The sequence below is a fragment of the Marmota marmota genome, unplaced genomic scaffold (assembly GCF_001458135.2).
Source record: "Marmota marmota marmota unplaced genomic scaffold, marMar, whole genome shotgun sequence".
Classification (NCBI taxonomy): domain Eukaryota; kingdom Metazoa; phylum Chordata; class Mammalia; order Rodentia; family Sciuridae; genus Marmota; species Marmota marmota.
Genome location: NW_025999869.1, coordinates 582,738 through 600,087, shown reverse-complemented (window position 1 = coordinate 600,087; position 17,350 = coordinate 582,738). Strand labels below are relative to the sequence as shown.

General features: G+C 45.3%; 1 protein-coding gene across 1 annotated transcript in view; it reads right to left on the bottom strand.

The window, feature by feature from the left end:
• The window catches only part of LOC125620257 (butyrophilin subfamily 2 member A2-like), a 56,357-nt gene that overhangs the window by 25,493 nt on the left and 13,514 nt on the right, over positions 1 to 17,350 (bottom strand). Inside the window, exons 3-4 of the mRNA XM_048814766.1 lie at positions 15,130 to 15,246; positions 5,815 to 5,841 (exon numbers count right to left, since the gene is read on the bottom strand). Of these exons, the coding sequence (XP_048670723.1) occupies positions 5,815 to 5,841; positions 15,130 to 15,246 (144 nt within the window). The remainder of the gene's footprint in view (positions 1 to 5,814; positions 5,842 to 15,129; positions 15,247 to 17,350) is intronic.

The window sequence follows — 17,350 nt, the reverse complement described above, 5'->3', positions numbered from 1 at the left end:
TGTGCTTTTCTCCTCCCTCTTTCTCTCTCTGTTGACCTTTCCCCTTCTCCAACCTGGTCTCGGTTTGGGCTTTAGAAATTTGGGCTTATTTTATTCTCTGAAACCAATCCTCAAGTCTCTGCAGGTCTCAGAGTATTTACTTTGCCTCCCATCTCCTAGATCTGCTATTTCTTCCCATTTTCTTTCTATTTCTGGTGGGTTTTGGAAGCCTTGGCCAGCTCTTAAGCCATTCGAGAGGGTTTTAACAACCCTCACAGGGTCGTCTGTTTCTTAGATGAAGCATAGAGGTGTGGCAGTCATGCTATTGGCAGGTGTGAATGGTGCTCAGTTATGTGTGCATGAAGGTTAGCAGCATCAGTGTGTTACCAAGGGGAGGTGACTGTGGTTGTGGTGGGAGGGACAGTGAGTGGTGTGGAAAGAGGACACTCAATAGGAGGTATCTTCTGCTTCAGAGGGCAGCGGAGGTCCTTAAGTGGGTGTTATACATGTATACTGTGTATCTTTTAATGTGGCATTTTGGTATGATTTCAGTCTCACAGAGGGTTTGAAGACTAGAAGTATCCGGTAAGATCTTCATATGTGCTAAATGTGTACACATGCTACACACCATGTATGTGCAGACTTTCTGTGAGTCACTTGGGAGTCACTTGGAAACTTCATATTTCCCCCTCATTAAATAATTCAATGTGTATGTCCTAAGAACAAGGACATCTATGACTTCTCTGTGCATTGCGCAACCCAACGTTGACCCCACACCATCAGTGGCTCCCCCACAGTTCTGCCACTCCTGACAACAGCATCCTTTTCACCTGTTAATGTTCTTATTTATTGTAGAATTCAGGAGCCTGGGCTGCTTTTAGTGTCACTTATTCCATGCTCTTTACCCTGGGACTATTCCTCTTTCTGTGACCTGAGGATTGCTGGATTGTTGGCTGTGTGCTGTACAAGGAAGGCACAGAGCAGCTCTCGGGGATTACTGTGAAGGTTTCTTGAGATTGAACCATGAGAGGGGGTTCTTGGAGAGGCCGCAGCAGAGACTTGAGGCCTCCAGTGCTCTGTGTCAGGGGCGTGACACATCATCCAAGGGAACTGCCATTGTGGGTCTAGCTGTTGTCCAGCAGGCCTGTGCATTGTGGACAGGTGTGACACAGTACTCTGTAGGGGAATGATCTGAGCCCTTGTGAGCACTTGGCTGCATGTGACAGTTATAGATTCCTTCCCTGTTTGTCAGCTCACATTCTACTGAATGGAGGAGTTTGTTCTCATGTGGCATAGGGTGCTTTTCTCATTATCAATCTCTGTCAACAAGGAACATGGAATATTTATTTAATTATGAATTTTATTGTTTTTCAAACTTGAACATAGGGCCCCTCTTCAGCTGCCTCCTCTGTTCTACAGTTAGTCTCTGTCCATGTCACAGTCTGAGAGCTTCCCTTCTTTACAACAAGACTGAAGAGCCCAGCCCACATGGCTTGCTTGTTCCTGGAAGCCACCCTTTCTCTAAAGACCTCTAGTTCCGTTGAATGAAGCATTTTACAGATCAACCTCTAGTCACTGGTGTGCTCACTGCTACTGAGTTTTCAAAGCAAACATCTTAATCTTCCCCTTCATATTTGTAGCTAACTTTTCCAACTATGAGAAACCCAGGTTTCATTTCCTTTAATATACTTTCCCATTTTTCTAAGCCTACATTACACAGATGTATTTCAGAATTACTTACTGATAGTGCCTCAAAGAGCAAACCTACTGATTGTAGGTCATTGTTATTTACAATGCTTGGTGACACACAATCCACAGACAATCTGCACCCTTCCCATCCAGCTAGGAACACCCCTCAGACTGAGTTAGGTGAGAGAGCCAGGGCGCTGCACCAGCCATGGTTTCCCCACTGCAGCTCAGGGATTCGGGCCTTGGTCAGAAGCTTCATCTCTGGATCTCTGCACACATTGCAGTTTGAGGTTGGCTCAGTGGGGCTGGAAATCTCACTTCAAGGCTCCTGATCCACAAGGCTCTGAGCAGGAGACTCAGATTCCCTGGCTCCTCCACAGGGCCATGTGAGTGTACTCATGGTGTAGTGCTGGCTTCCCACAGAGTGAGTACTGCTGGAGACCCATTTGGACCTACCCTTGAGGATGAACCATGGATGTGCACACTGTTACCTCCACCACTGGAGGGTCAGCCCTTACTCAATGAAGGCAGCAGCACCTGGACATCAGGGCATGAACCACAGGAAGCAAGAACGATGAGCAGCCACCTTGCAGGACAGTGGCCAGCACTGGATGCCAGGACCTCCAGGGAGCAGGTGCCGACTCTGTTCTAGGTTTACATCATGCACCCACTCGGCACACGGGGAGCACTCCCCTTTCGAGACTGTCCTTCCTCCCCGTCCAGGTAGCCCTCCCCCTCCTAACACCACAAACTGGGATTTTCGTGGGCACAGGCTGGTTGACCTGTCAAGAACCCCACACAAGATAGGGTACAGTCTTCTCAAACCCTGATTCTGTCACCCACCTCAGCTTCTCTGAGGGTCCTATTCTGGTTGAATGTGTCAGGGTTTCATGTTTTAAATGTCAAATTGTAATTCATCTTGTGAATGGATTACAAATTTATTCATACAATGTCCAAGTAACAGTACTGGTCCCAATTTTTAGATACTATTAATAATGCTGCTTGAGGTTTTGGTACCTGCTTCTGTGTTCACATGCATTCTTTTCTCTCTAGCATGTACCTGGTCGTGGGGTTGCAGATCATAAGGTGCTTGTCTGGATACCTTCATGAGAATCTGCCAGAACCTTCCCTGAGCTGCTGTGTGATTTTGCGCTGTAACCTGCAAATGTGTGAGAGTTTAAATTTCTCTGTATGCTTCCTGGGGTTTTGCGAAAACCCGAGCTTTATATCTTGGACTCTGGAGAGGGGTGGCTTGGTTTGTCTCTCAAGGGTTTGGTTCATACTGTCCTGTGACTCCAGGAAGAAAGAGACGTCCTGGAGCTGACACTCCTGCTGTGGTGACCATGGCCTTTAACCTAGTTTTGGAAGCTTGGGTTGACCACTTACCACAGAATCCACAGAATATATGCAAAACTCAGCCTGAGGGTAGCAGAGGGCAGAGCATGGCTTCCTGGACCTGGAGCAGTCAGAGGGTACTGGAGGGTACTGACAAGGTGTACCCACTTTATATGGGAAAGTGAGTAGGTTCGGACTTTTAATATAAAACTATGTATGTCTGTTAATGAAATGTGATTGTGATAAAAAATACACAATGGTCACACACATCCAATATTTTAAGCTGTGAATTTACATATAACATTTGTCAATTAAATATATAAAAATTGATAAGGAGGCTAAGGAAATGTGTTATAGAATGTCGGAACTTGGGAGAGGCTTATAAGATGGGTCCTGCATGAAAAAGTCTTAGAGTCCAGGTGTGTCAGCTGCTACAGGATGCAAGTTTCTTGAGATCATGATTCTTAGTATAAACCTGTGTTCAACACTGGGCATGGTGGCACACTCCTGTTAATCCAGGGGCTCAGGAGGCTGGGGCAGGAGGATCTTGAGTTCAAATTCAGCTTCAGCTACAACAAGACACTAAGCAATTCAGTGAGACCCTGTATCTAAATAAAATACCAAAAAGGGCTGGGGATGTGGCTCAGTGTTTGAGTGCCCTTGAGTTCAATCCTCAGTATATCCCCTCTCCCCCACAAAACAAAAACTGTGTTTCAGTCAGTTGTTTTGGCTCAAAAATAGTCATGGAACTAGGCAGCACTTGGTGTATACTCCTGAAGAAGCAACAGCTTATTAGTAAAAGTAAAATACTCTGAATAAGCTGTGAAGCATAGTGAGAAATATAAAAGAGATATTTGTTGAGAAATGATGTTCATCAGTTTCAGCAGTGAATCCAGCTAGGATGGCAGAGTTTGATGAGCAGTGGAGCTGGCCCCGTGAGGAGGATCATTCAGTCCCCACAGCACTGGGAGCAGCCAGGGTCCTTGGGGGATCCTCACACCCCTGCCCCCCAGCATCCTGCCTGGGGAATGGCCACTGTGCCCATGGTCCATAAGGATGACCCTTGGGGAATGTTTCTCCATTCTTCTCTAGGGAAAAATCAGAAGCTCATGGAAAATGCAGGATGGTTAGGCCCCGAGTGCTTCCTGGAGTAGGAGGTCCAGGGTAGAAATATGGCCTCAGGGGCTGGGTGAACTTGCTTTTGAGAGTAAAGAGAATGGTAAGTTCTATCACATTATAGAAAGAGATCAAACCTTCTTCATATTGCAAAAAAATTCCAACTACTTCTGGCGCTAGTGGGACATTGATATTATAAGAGTGCATTGAAAGCACCTTGTACTGACCATCCTTCAGGGAGAGGGTCCAGAAACCAGCTTCAGGACAAGTCTCCTCATAAGCTCTTCCTCTGTCTACTGAATCCAAGCAGAGGCCTATAGCCCACCTGTTCTTTCCTGCTACTTCAACCTCCCAGTAGTGACTGCCACTAGAGAAGCTGTTCCGACCCAGCACAAATGGCATTAGAGTAAATCGCCCAGGACTATCAGGAACATTTTGATTCACAGACAGGGAACAAACATGCTGCCCATTTTGTGTCACATAGAGGGAGGGGTGAGCCGTGCGTTCATCCAGTATGATGTTCTCTGCAGAAGGAAGGAGATCAGTTACTAGTAAGCAATAAGAAAAGAGCCTTCACCTTCTCTGTGAGGGGTCAAAGCAGGGCAGATGGACAAGGTACATGTGTTCTAGGCCCTTTTCATCAACACAGAAAATAAACACCATGCTGTTAAAATCCAGGACACCATCCCACCTACAGTCTGAAGGTCTTTTCCTAAAGGAAAGGAACAGATTTCTGTTGTCACCTCAGAGCTTTCAAGGCCTCAGCTGGTAGGAGATGGGTGGAGCATGGAAACCCCTTGGGAAAGGTCTTTACCAAGGTTCTGACACTCAGAAGGTCTCCAGGTGTTAGCACTAGGTACACCAGGCCCTCCATGGACAGAGGGGACATAACAGAAGGGTTGGGAAGGTCAAGAAGACGGATTCCCCTGCTCAGCTCAGAGGCAGAAGCTCAGCAGTGGGTTCAGAGGGCAGGAGAGTGGCCAGTGCCGCAGGAGGAGGGAGAGGAAGGAGGTGGAGCTAGGAGGCAGCAGGAGGGTGGTGGGGAACACTGAGGACCACGAGGGCCGTTGTCAGGCTGTGGGTATTTGTGGAGCTGGGGTTGGAAGACAGCAGAGAATACAAATTAGGAAAGAGGATTTACAAGTATGAAATGAGGCTGTTCTGGAAAGGAAGAGGGGAGTAGGATAACAGCCCGATGGAGAGACTGGGTTCACTGAGATTGCTGTTTACTTTATTGTTAAGAAAACTAAGGAGGAAAAAGTGTGTGTTCCTGTTGGTGAGAATAACCTGGTGGACACGAAGGGTTTGACGTTGGAAAGGAAAGGAGAGACAAGAGACCTAACCCTTCATCATCTCTTCATCATCACCCCGGAGAGTTCTATGGTGTTCCTAGAGAAGCTGCTCCAACCCAACTTCTATGGTGGTGGTCACAAGAGGATGGTGAGGACCTGCTCCTAACTGACGAGAGCCTGCCTGTCAGTGTTAGGAGACCCTGATATGTCTGTGCCGCCCAGAGCTTATGCCTTAGCCAACTTAGGTCCCTATATCCAGCATCTGAGGATTTTTTTTTTTTTTGCCTACTTGTATCTCATATATCATTAGGGAATAACCTGTTCTCTCACAATAGAATCCCAGAGAGGTTAGAGAACAGGCATAAGGTTATCCTTAACCACACTTCCTTCTCTATGCACCTACCTGCAAAACTTCGAGCTTCCTTCAGATCTGCAATGAGATGGACACATTCAAGATTAGCAGAGTGACTGAGAAAAGACTGTTGAAGGTAATGGTTTGTGGGGTATCAGTGTAACTTTGCTTACCTTTTATTGACAGAGATGTTCTTTGTTCTGCAACCAATCACACAGAGAGATAATTGCTTTGGGGATATGGAGGCTGAATTTCCAATTTAGCATGGAAAAAAGATATAAAACTTACCAAGTTCTTCAATGATTTTCTCTAAAAAATGGAAAAAAATAAAAAAAGAAGGGTTAGTTAGTGATCTGAGACACCAATAAGTTTCATCCTAGACTACATCTTTGTAGGATTCTAGTGACCGTTTGAGTCAGATTGCTGGACTCTGCGAGGCACAGACTGAAAGGGAATCTTGTTTTATGTTTCCACACTGGACTTCCCCAGATCCTGAGATCCTGAATGTCCTGAGTCTTATACAGTTTGCTTCTTATGTCCATCACAGTCTACTACTCATCAGAGGCCACCGTGTTGTCTCCATTTGTCTTCTTGGCATTCCTGAGGCTATTGACACTCTTTCCTGTTCACTCAGTGAACGTTTTTTTTCTTTGTACCAGGGATTGAACCCAGGGGGCTTAACAACTGAGCCACATGTCCAGCCCTTTTTATTTTTAGTTTGAGATAGGGTCTTGGCAAGTTGCTTAGGACTTCACTAAGTTGCTGAGTCTGGCTTTGTACTTTAATCCTCCTGCCTCAGCCTCCAGAGCCATTAGGATTACAGACATGTGCCACCACACCTGGCCAGGAAACACTTACTGGACCCACATTAATCCAGGTTCTGCCTTCTGTACTAGGGATATCACCATGAGCAAGATAGGGTCTTTCCCCTACAGGGCCATTGACAGGCACCTGTCAATTATAGCTCAATGCTATGAGCAGACTGCTATAGAGGACAAAAATGGGATCTCAGGTTCTCCTTTGGATTTTGACAGAGGATTTTATGCTTTTGTTGTATTACAAATACAAATTTTTAAAATAGCATGTATTCTTTTTATTAAACAAATCACATGAAGAGATAAATAATCCTATTGGATTTCAGTTAATAAGCTTTAATACTTTAATTTTTTTTAATAAGCATTAGTATAATTTTGCCACTCAATGATGAGAAAGGATCAAACTATCCTTTGTCATTATCCAGTTTAAAAGCAATTTTCAATACTTATCATGAAAATAAGCTCTCTTCTATAGAAACACTGAATTGCTAAATAGTACTTACTTTTGTAAACCGTATAGAATGAAATCGTTCTTTCTGGTTATTTACTGACTCCCCCCCCATCACCCCATTTTTTTTTCTTTTTTGTGGTGCTGGGGTTTGAACCCAGGGCCTTGTGCCTGCAAGGGAAAACTCTACCAACTGAGCTATATCCCCAGCCCTTGTCTTTTCCTCCTATTTAGATAAGATCAAAGAAAAAAAATCTCTGTTTCTCATGATGAAAAAAGGGAAATAGAAAGAAAATAGATGTGGAGAAAAATGACCTGAGTGAATCAAGTTAAAATGTAAAAAAAGCAGCTTTTTGAACTTAAAGACTAAAGACAATGCAAAAAATAAAAATTAAAAAAATAAAAGAAATATGACTCAAGATGGCAGATGAGAGGAAAGATGGATTTGCGGTTGTTCATAGGTTTGGTACTCAAGCAGAAGGTACTGTTCCTCAGCAAGTTTGGTGAAACAGGGAATTAGGTGAAATTCAATAAGTGGCAATCAGAGTCTTTTAGAGATTTAGAAATTTGGGTGCATTGAACAGAGAACAAGAAAGTACCTTGTAATCCAGCTGGTGGTGGCAGTGGCACTAGCAGTGGTGCCAGTTCCCTGGGAGGGGAAACATGAGACAAACAGAAAAAGAAACACAGTGGGACCTTTGGCAGAGAAACACTGTAGAAGAGAAAAGGATCCTCAACTTAGTGGGTTCAGAGCCTGCACAGTGAACTTGGATCTAAATAATTCTCTGTGTTTTTCATTTGGCAAGTGGAGAGCTAAGTGAGAGCCATCTGGAGAAGGTCACATTGACATTTGCTGCAGGAGATTATAACAAATATTGCCATGCTGCACCTACTGCATGACCTAGGGTATACCTAGCAAAATGTGAGTGAAACAGGCAAAGAGAAGAGAGTGCCCTGTGGGTTTCCAGTCAGAGATAAGGAGAGGAGAGAATCTGCTCCTCAGATAAACTGAGTCAAGAAACAATGCAACTTAGTCCCCACATATATTAAACAAATTCAAACTTTGTTGACACTTGAATACAAAGAGCAGAAGTGAAAAAAAAACTCAAGAAAATGAGCATGGCCCAGTAGGAATGGTTAGGTCCACTCATGAACATTCTCCTCTAGATGAAAATAGTATTAATACAAAGGCTATAGATACCACACCCATATGGGGTATCAATCTATATCACTCTAGAACACTTTGAAAAAAGAAAATTGCCTCAGTGGTCCACAGATCAGTGTGAAAGATAAATCCATCTCAACAGATACACAAACCAATTGCAGGAATGCAAGAAAGATGAAAAAAAAAACAAGGCAACATGACAACTGTAAAGTTTATACATCCACTTTACATGTGAGGAAACGACTTCTCGCTTCAGCAGACTGAAAATCATAATAGCTTGTCTAAGGTCAAACCAGAAACATAAAAATGATCAGGAACATGGCTTTTGAAATCCAGCAGACCTAGAATCAAAGACTTATTTTGTCTCAAATTAGCTAGGTACCCTTGGACAGCTAGTTTCCCCTCTTTATCAAGTGGTCAATAAAATCAGCATGACTTTAAAAAAAAAAAAGAAAATGAATCAAAATTGCAGTAGTTAGTGAATATCTCTCTATAATAATATTGACTATAAATGGTCTCAAATCTCCAATTAAATGATGTAGGCTGGCAGGTTGTAATTTTTTTTTAAAAAAAACCTAACCTTATATTGTTTTCAAGTGAGTCACCTTAAGGCACAGACAGTCAGTGGCTGAAAGTGAAATAATATAAATTGATATAACATGCAAATGGAAACCCAAAGCAAGCAAGCAAGCAATGGTAGCCACTCTCATCTCATATTGAACAAAGCAGACTTCAAGCCAAAATTAATCAGAAAAAAACAAAGGTTACATCATAGTCGTAAAAAGAACAATTCAACAATAGATAATGATAGAAAATATTGATGTCACAAATGTAGATGCACCTAGTTACATAAAACAGAAACTACTTGAACTGAAGACTCAGACGGACTCCAGTGATTGAAATCACTGAATCCATTTGTCATTCAAGAAACAGGGACAAATTTTTGTACTGCCTTTTCCATCAGCTCCCAGTGTACTCCCAGTTTCATCCTGGGCTTCAGAAATGTGTCCCCCCACCCCCCCACTCCCAGCAGCTCCACTGCTCTGTTGACTCTTCCTCAGCAATGGAGCAGGACCTTCATTGGTCCTCCAGTGCCCTCTCTTGAACACACCAATGGATTCTGTAATGCAGTCTTTTCAAAGCCCAAATATATACAATAGCCAAGTCATTGAACCAGTGAAGATACTTCAGGAGAAGAAAGTATAAAGAATATGTACACATGGAGTTTTACTCAGCCATAAAGAAGAATGAAGTATTGTGATTCATAGGAAAATAGAACTGGAGAACATCATGGTAAGTGAAACAGGCCAGATTTAGAAAGTCAAAGGTCAAATATTTTCTTTCATATGCAGAAACTAGAGCGATAAAAGGCATAAAAAGAATCACATGAAAGCAGAAGGGAGATCAGTAAAACAGAAAATGTGGATGAGGGGGAATAAGAAAGGGAGGAGAAGTGAAAATACTGGGAAATAAAATTGACCAAATTATATTGTATGCATTTATAGATATACCACAGTGGAATCTTATGTCTAATTTTAATTCACCCATTAAAAATGAAATAAATCTCAAATGCAATTATCATATTGTTAAACCACTCTCACTCTAAATCCTTGGGAATTTTTTACCACTTAGGGAATGAACATCTAAACTCCAAATATTGCCCAAGAGGAGCCTCATGGTCTGCCCTCTGCCTCTTCCCGCTTATCTTTTCTGCTGGTTCTTCCACAGCTCATCTGTTTAACGTTTGTTATTTCTGTTTGAATATTGAATGACAGGTTTGAGGACCATTTCCAACTGGCTTACCCAAATGTCACACTGTGAAGTACAATATTTGCACAGGAAGGCCCTAGGTGAGGTGTAAAATGACATCGATGTTGGTGAAACAACCTTCTTGTCAGGAATGTTTTCAGGTGACTCCCTTAGACTGCTTATAGATAAATGGTCTCTTCTTCCAGATTTTTTTTCTAATTCATTTATTTTCTCCTTCACTGCAAACCAGAACTGATTCAGTTCTAGGAATACAGGTTGAGCAGAATTACTGGGAATGTGAAAAAGTGGAGGTGTCATTTCAGATGGGGATCAATTCACGGTTGATGCTGCATCCAGCCTGGGTGGAGTTTTGTCCTGCAGGTCCACTGGGGACAGCTCACAGCTGATGCACAGCTTGTCTTGTGGGGAAGGTCCTTCTCAGCAGATGGTCTGGATCTGAGTGTGACTTCAAAGTGAGAAAAGGCAGGGGCAGCTAAGAGAGCACCATCTCCCAGGGCTGGGCCAAGATCAGAACTGCACCAGGTGTCTGAGGCAAGTAAGGCTGTGCACACAAAATTTGCAATGGTGTTTTTTATGTGGTTTTCTTAGTTTATCACAAATGTGTTCAAGAATAGAAAAGCCCACTTTGGAAAAGTTGTAGGAGAAGCAGGATTCTGGTGGAGAGGATTGCTCACTCTGTGGAGTTGGCAGCCACCCCAGAACCATCTCATGATATAGCTGCACAAGGTGGGCAAGCTTTAGAGGGCCCAGCAGGCCCTGCAGTGGATCAGCTCTACTTCTCTGGACAGCATGCCCTAGCTCTCGTGGTGGAGCATCGTGTTCTGGTGGCACCCTGTGCAACGGAGCAGACCCAAGTGTCACTACAGAGGCAATGTAGGGAGGTGTGGCTGGCTCTCCCTTCTGAAAACCAGGGGATGGGTTCTCTTGGTATCTGCATTCACTGGGAACTTTATCTGAGGGTACAGTGTGTGATTTGAAAAAGTAAAATCACATTACACTGTTGGCTCTGAGGAAAGAACCCTGGGCAGGTAACTGGTACCTGTTGTCCACATGCTGATGTTTATGACACCATTACTAGTATGCTCTGGAATTAGGAGGAAACCTCACTGAGGGTTAAAAATTTAGCCCACTGCCATTTCTTGGACAAATTATCATGTTCATGAGGTTAGTTAAAGATTTTTCCTCCTCACAGAGAATGGCTAATATAACATGCCAAAATTAAAAAAAAAATCACTTTTCTTTGTGACTTTAGCCAAGAAGAAAACTAGCAAAATAAAAATAAAAATTACATGAATTAGTGAAAATAGAAATGTAACCAATATCAAAAATCCCTTCTCCACTCCATGTGTACAGGTGATGCCTGGGTCCTGTGACACAGCAATACCACCGGCTCAGTGTTATCACCACCATCAGCTGGACCATGTAGCTGGAGCAGTCACGTGAGAGAAGTTTCTGTCCAGTGACACTTTGTTTTCTATGTGATGACTTCAATGAGTCAGTTTGTTCTTTACACAGAAAGGTCAAAACTAAGCAGTTGCACTAAGTTCATTTTAGCCTCACAGGGTCCCAGATAAAACCATCTCCCCTTCCCAGACCCAATAACTGCACAATTGCCACCAAAATACAAGCTCTGTTCCGATCTTTTGAATATTAACTGTACCCCTGTCTTAGCATTATTGTGGCCTTATTGCAAAGGCAGAAGGTGCCCAGGAGGTTGAAAGTATTTTGAGAGATGGATGAAGCTACTAAGTGATAAGAGACATAACTTAAACCCAGAAAGTTCAGCTCCAGGGCAGGTCCTTTGAAAACGAGGATGAACGTCACTTGCTCCCCTCCTTCCTAAGGCACATCAGAATGAACAATGAATCTAGCCATCCACAGCAAGACGAAGCACTCAGTTACACAGGATTCCTCCCTTTGGCTCTACCTCTAGTCTTTAAGTGGATTACACACTACTTAATCTTCATAATGAACCAGGAGTGGACAGGAGTCGTCGCATTGAAGACCAAACACTGACAAGTGAATGATCAAGCATGACTTTTAGCTCTATTTACTCTGGTGACAACAGGAACGAACTTCCATGGATCCTTCCTGACTTCCTCCTGAAAATTGCACCCTAGTCACCTATCCTGTTCCCAGGGAATAAATGCCACGTCCCAAAGTCACTCCAGTCACAACAGCCCTTTTCTGAACGAACCTTCCCTGTTCTGTTGCCCTCTAAATCCTTAGCAAAGTGCTAAAATGCCATGTGCCCTGGAGTCTGCCTTGGAGCCTTCTGAGTCTGTCTCCTGTCTACTGTTCATCTCCTCTGCTAGAACCAGGGGGTCAGCCACTCCAGGGTTTAGGGACTTCCTTTCCTCACATGTCCTGCTGCTCTCCTCGCTGTCCCCAGCCCCGTCCTTACCTCAGTGTTAGCTCCTCAGCAGCTCCACAGCCTGGTGAAAAGGCCAAGCCTCACATCTATGAGCTCTAATGGCACCTCCTTCATTACTTGTCAATGACCACACAGAACAGGTGGTCTGTGCTAAGTACATGGAACAACCAACTTTCCCCTAATAGACATACGCAAGCTCTGCAGCTCCCAGAAAACCAGCCCATCTCCTCCAGCTGCACATATGTGAACAACTTCCCCGGGGCAAATACTTGTACAGAAATGTGTGTTGGCTGCTTCGTGCCTGGGGTCAGAGAGGAACATTCAATTCTATGTGGACTCTGGTGTTCCTATAATAATAAAAGAGCATGAACTAGGTAATGTTGGTTTTAAAGGTCCAACACTGCCTGTCAAACCTCAGTAATCACATCATTCACTCTGTCCACTGCTTCTGTGGAAAGAAACAGCAACCTCAACACAAGCCTGATGGAGAGCACCCTCCTCTCCCTAGTAGATGAGGCCCATCTCACCACTCAACCCCAAGGACAAAGCAGCACCTGGGCCCAGGCTTGTCAGCCCAGCTCAGGAGAGGCACAGAGAGGACTCCAGGTTTCTGAATAAACAAGCATGTCACGAACTGGAAACCACCTTTAGATTTCCAACTGTGTTTACTTGGAAATAGGATGGGAGAGTGAATAGGATCCCTCTCTTTTCAAGTTTTGGCTGAAGTCCCAAAGATGAGAAAATAGGTATTAATATCTATAAATTCTGCACATCATTCTCTGGATTTTCAGAGATTTGTATGAAACTAGCTTCAAGATTCTCAATCTCACCAGAGTATTTTTGGGGAGAATTTATAACTGACACACACACACACACACACACACACAAATTCCACGTTATAAGTGGAATAATTCAAAGTGAGGACTTACTTAAGGGACAGATATCACTGAGAGGACTGGGTAGGGACTGCTTCATCCTCCCTTGGGCAAATGAGCAGGGCTCCTCTTAAAAGTCAAGCAAGGGGCATGTCCATAAAAATGCACTTCATGTGTCCACAGCTTTAAAAAAAATACTCCTATTGTTTTCTGATCCACACCTTAAAATGTCCCCAATTGCATCCTGCCCAGGTGTCATCAGCCACAAAGTGTTCTCAGTGCAACTCATGTAATCCAGTCCCCAGACTCATTTGCCCCCAGATGGGCTCCACCACGTGGCCAAAGAACCACTGTCAGTTACAGTGTCCATGTGCATCCCCCAACACCTCGGACAGCTTCTCCATGCAGGAATTCCATGCCACAGGTTTCAGCACGTGTCCTCAGAAGCCCTTCCACAAGTTCCAAAGTAGAAACTATCTAGTATGTTTCAGAACTGTGCCCAACCCATATAAACAGGCTTTCATACAAGATTGGTCTCCATGTGATTGTATGACAGCCTTGCTGGCCTTTGTGACTGGTTTAAGAGCCACCTGAAAGCCAGGAAGTTGAGAAGGAGCAGACTCAATAGCTCTCCAATTAGCCCTTTAAACAAGCTTCCCACCCAGACCCCACTCTCTATGGAATGTGGGGGCTGTGGCCCTGCCCATGCTCCCTCCCCTCCACCTGGTCTGTTGCTCCTCTAGCTCTCCCGATTCCCTGGTTCCTCTTAGACTGGAAGCTTAAGACAATGCACAGGGAGGTTTCAGACAGGAAGGAGACTGTGAGCCCTACAGGAGGATCATCTGTGTGCTTAGAGGCCTAAGATCAATCTGGTCTTGCAGGGCATTTACTGGGATCCTGGGTGTTCCCCTATGGTCCATCTCCACTTATGTCCCCATGGGAGGACGAATACTTCAGGACTGCCGTAAGACCCCTCCTCCTGTCCTTTCTCCTGCAGTCAGGTGAAGCCTGACTGGATGTCCCTGGGCAGGTGCGCTAGGCAGCCCTGGCCACAGCTCTTACCTGGGGCTATCTTTGTTCCAGAGAAGGCCAACCCAAGGCATGAGGTTCAGGTCATTATGAGATCAAGTCAGAGAGGAGACGGATTATAAGACAGGAGAGATTTTGTGGCTATTAGATGTCATCTGACATTTAATCTATAGACCACCAGAGAAAACAGAACTCTTCATTCTCTTGACAAATATAACCCAGTAAGCACACACCTACACACCCCAAATGTAGAGAAAGGAAGAAAACATTCTAATACGAATCATTTTTCCCCTCACCGATATTTCTGAATCAGGAGCCATGTCCAGATCAGCAGGAAGGCCACTGGAAAAAATAGTGAAGAAGGAAGATGGGTGCTATTATGTGGTTCAGAGGTAGAGGTGGCCTACCAGGCCCAAGGCCTTGTGTCCCACGTGCAGGACCCAACGTGTAGTAAAAAGGAAAAAAATAAAAGACAGATGGAAGATGGTGGATAGCAGATGGTGCTTGGTGGATGGTACTTGGTGGACGGCGGATGGCCCACTCTTGTCCATACACAGAGCTCTCTGTGATGTGCCTTGAGGACAGAGTGTGTGGCTACAGGGTCCTGGAGAGCACCCAGAAACCTCCTTAATAAGCAGCTCACCTCTCTCCTACATGGAAAGCATGTTTTCTAGAAATTATCAAGAAGGAAATGAGTCAAGAAGTGGGTAAAGTGAGTACAAAGGCGAATTGAAGTTCAGACCCAGCACCTAAGAGTGTGTCCATGGAGCATCCCTACTCTTCATGTTTTCCTAGTCAACAGTAAAAGATAAAAACCCTAAGTAGACTTATGATCTACATGTAAGTCTAATTGCTACACAAATGATGTCAGCCCCCTTGTTCAAACTTACCTTTGGCTTTTCTGGTTCTCAGGAGGACAATACCGGTGACCACCAAGCAGAGAGTCAAGAGGCTGAAGAGCACCCCCAGCACCACAGTCCAGGGGCTGACCCTGGGGAACAGGTCACCTGCAAAACAGGACCATGGCACTGAGATCTAGGCTGACTGCAGGTGGCCTGGCTGATGGGGACGAGTCCTTCCTGTTTCCTCATGGAGACGTCACCAGGCAGCAGAGACCCCAAGCCTCCCCAGCCCTCCCAGCACTCCTAAGGACCTCCACTTCCTGCCTCCTCCCAGCCTGGGCAGGCCCTGAGCTGCCCTGTCAAACCAGGCAGCTGTGTGGACAGGCTGAAGAGAGGAAAGTAAAGCAGCAGACACCGTGTGAACAGCTCCAGATTTCACTAAAGCCTACATGACGCGAGTGGCACACAGTGCTCCTATAATAAGGAACAGTCTGCAGATGCCACAGAGCCTCTCCTTCACCTGCCTGCCCTGCCCTCCTGAGGCCCCAACTGCCTTCATCATAGGCCTGTTCCTCCAGTTGTCCTCCTCATCACGTGGATGTGAGTCTAAGGACAGTCTGAGGACTGAGATCCTCTGGAGCTCTTCTCAGATTAGAGCAGGAACTGTGAGGTGTCAGCGCCTAATCCAGGCACAGCTCCTGGCCAGGTCCCAGAAACAGAGTTCCAGCTGGGCTGGAGGGGGACTGAGGTCAGTAACAGTGGCTCTGAGGCCAACACCATCTGCAGAAGAGGCCCTGAGCAGCCCTCTCTCCAGGCTGTTTCATTCAGTCCTTCAGCCAGATGGCTAGGAAATGACCACAGAGCGCAGCTGGTCGTCAGGTTGTGAGTTACTGCTCAGCTCAGCAGACCTCCTGCACTCACGTGAAGAAGGCCCTTCTCCTTCACGTCCTCCATGTGGATTTCAGGGCCTTCCATGTGAGGTCCTGAGGGTTGCTGAGGTTTGCTAAGCTCAGCCCCGACTCACCAGTTTCTCCCAAGTTTTCTATACACCTTTCTTCACTGTCAAAGTCTAAGGAGGAGTGAGTTAATTTCCCCCATGGAGGTTTGTATTTCCAAGAATGACATTTAGAAAAAAGAAAAAAGCAAACACTTCGCCCCCCCTACACACAAAAAAAAACCTATCCTCTAATATATTTTCTTTTATTTTCAAATTCCCAACTTCATTCCAGTTCTCTCTTTCTAATGATCTACAACACATGTGACCCACACAAGGGAAAGCGGTGGACACCAGATCTGGTGGTCCTGATAACGTCCTGCAGATGTTCACTTACACACTCACCAGGCAATCTGTTCTTGGGAGCAGGTGTCTGCTAGGCAGTGGGGAGTTCAAGGCCTGAGAGAGCCTCTCTTCAGGGGCTCACACACCCAGCCTGAGAGGAGGCAAACATAATCCAGGGTAATGGGGGCGGGAAGAGGCACACTTGGTGCACATGGGATAGGGGAGTTCTATAGAAAAGATGGCTCCTGGGTTAGGTCTTGAAGGACCAGCAGGAAAGGGCGCTTGAGGGAACAGAAGAAAAGTGGCTCCCAGTGCCCATGAGCCCCAGGGGGTGGGTATGTCCAAGGAATGATACCAGGAATGAGGAGGGAAAGGAAGGAAGGGTGGGGACGAGCTGAGAAGAGAAGGGCCTGAGAATACCCTGGAGCACAGGCTGCACTCTGCCCCCTGGCTGGGAAAGGGAGAGGGTGGTGCAGGGCAGAGTTGGAGCCAGACTATGTCCCCTGGCCAGTCACTCTGTGTATGTGAAGGGCATACCTGGGTGCTTGGTGCTCTCTGCCTGCAAAATGAGTTGTATTATTAGCCTTCATGACAACTGCATGAGGACACAGTATTATTAGCCCTTTTTAGTAGTTGGAAACTGGGCGCAAAACGGTGTGCATGTATCACGGTCACAGAGGTGGCTGTGGCCAGCATTTTAGCTAAATTGACAGGTGGGGAAAAAGCCCATATTGTTATGTGTGGATAAGTCTGAGCAGGAGGATATGGAAAGGTTCCAAGGGACTCTGAAAGATCCTCTTATTCCTATCACTCTTGAAGGCTTTGGCGTATCCTCTTCTACCCTGTGAAATAATGACCTTGTTGACCTCAGCAGGAGTGCACAGGGGAAGTGGGTATATCTCAGGAGGTCCCCACTCAGGAGTGGCAAGGCACCCACTGGACCCTCATTGCAGTCTGTGTCAGGGGTCTCTGCTCCTCACAGCTTCCTAT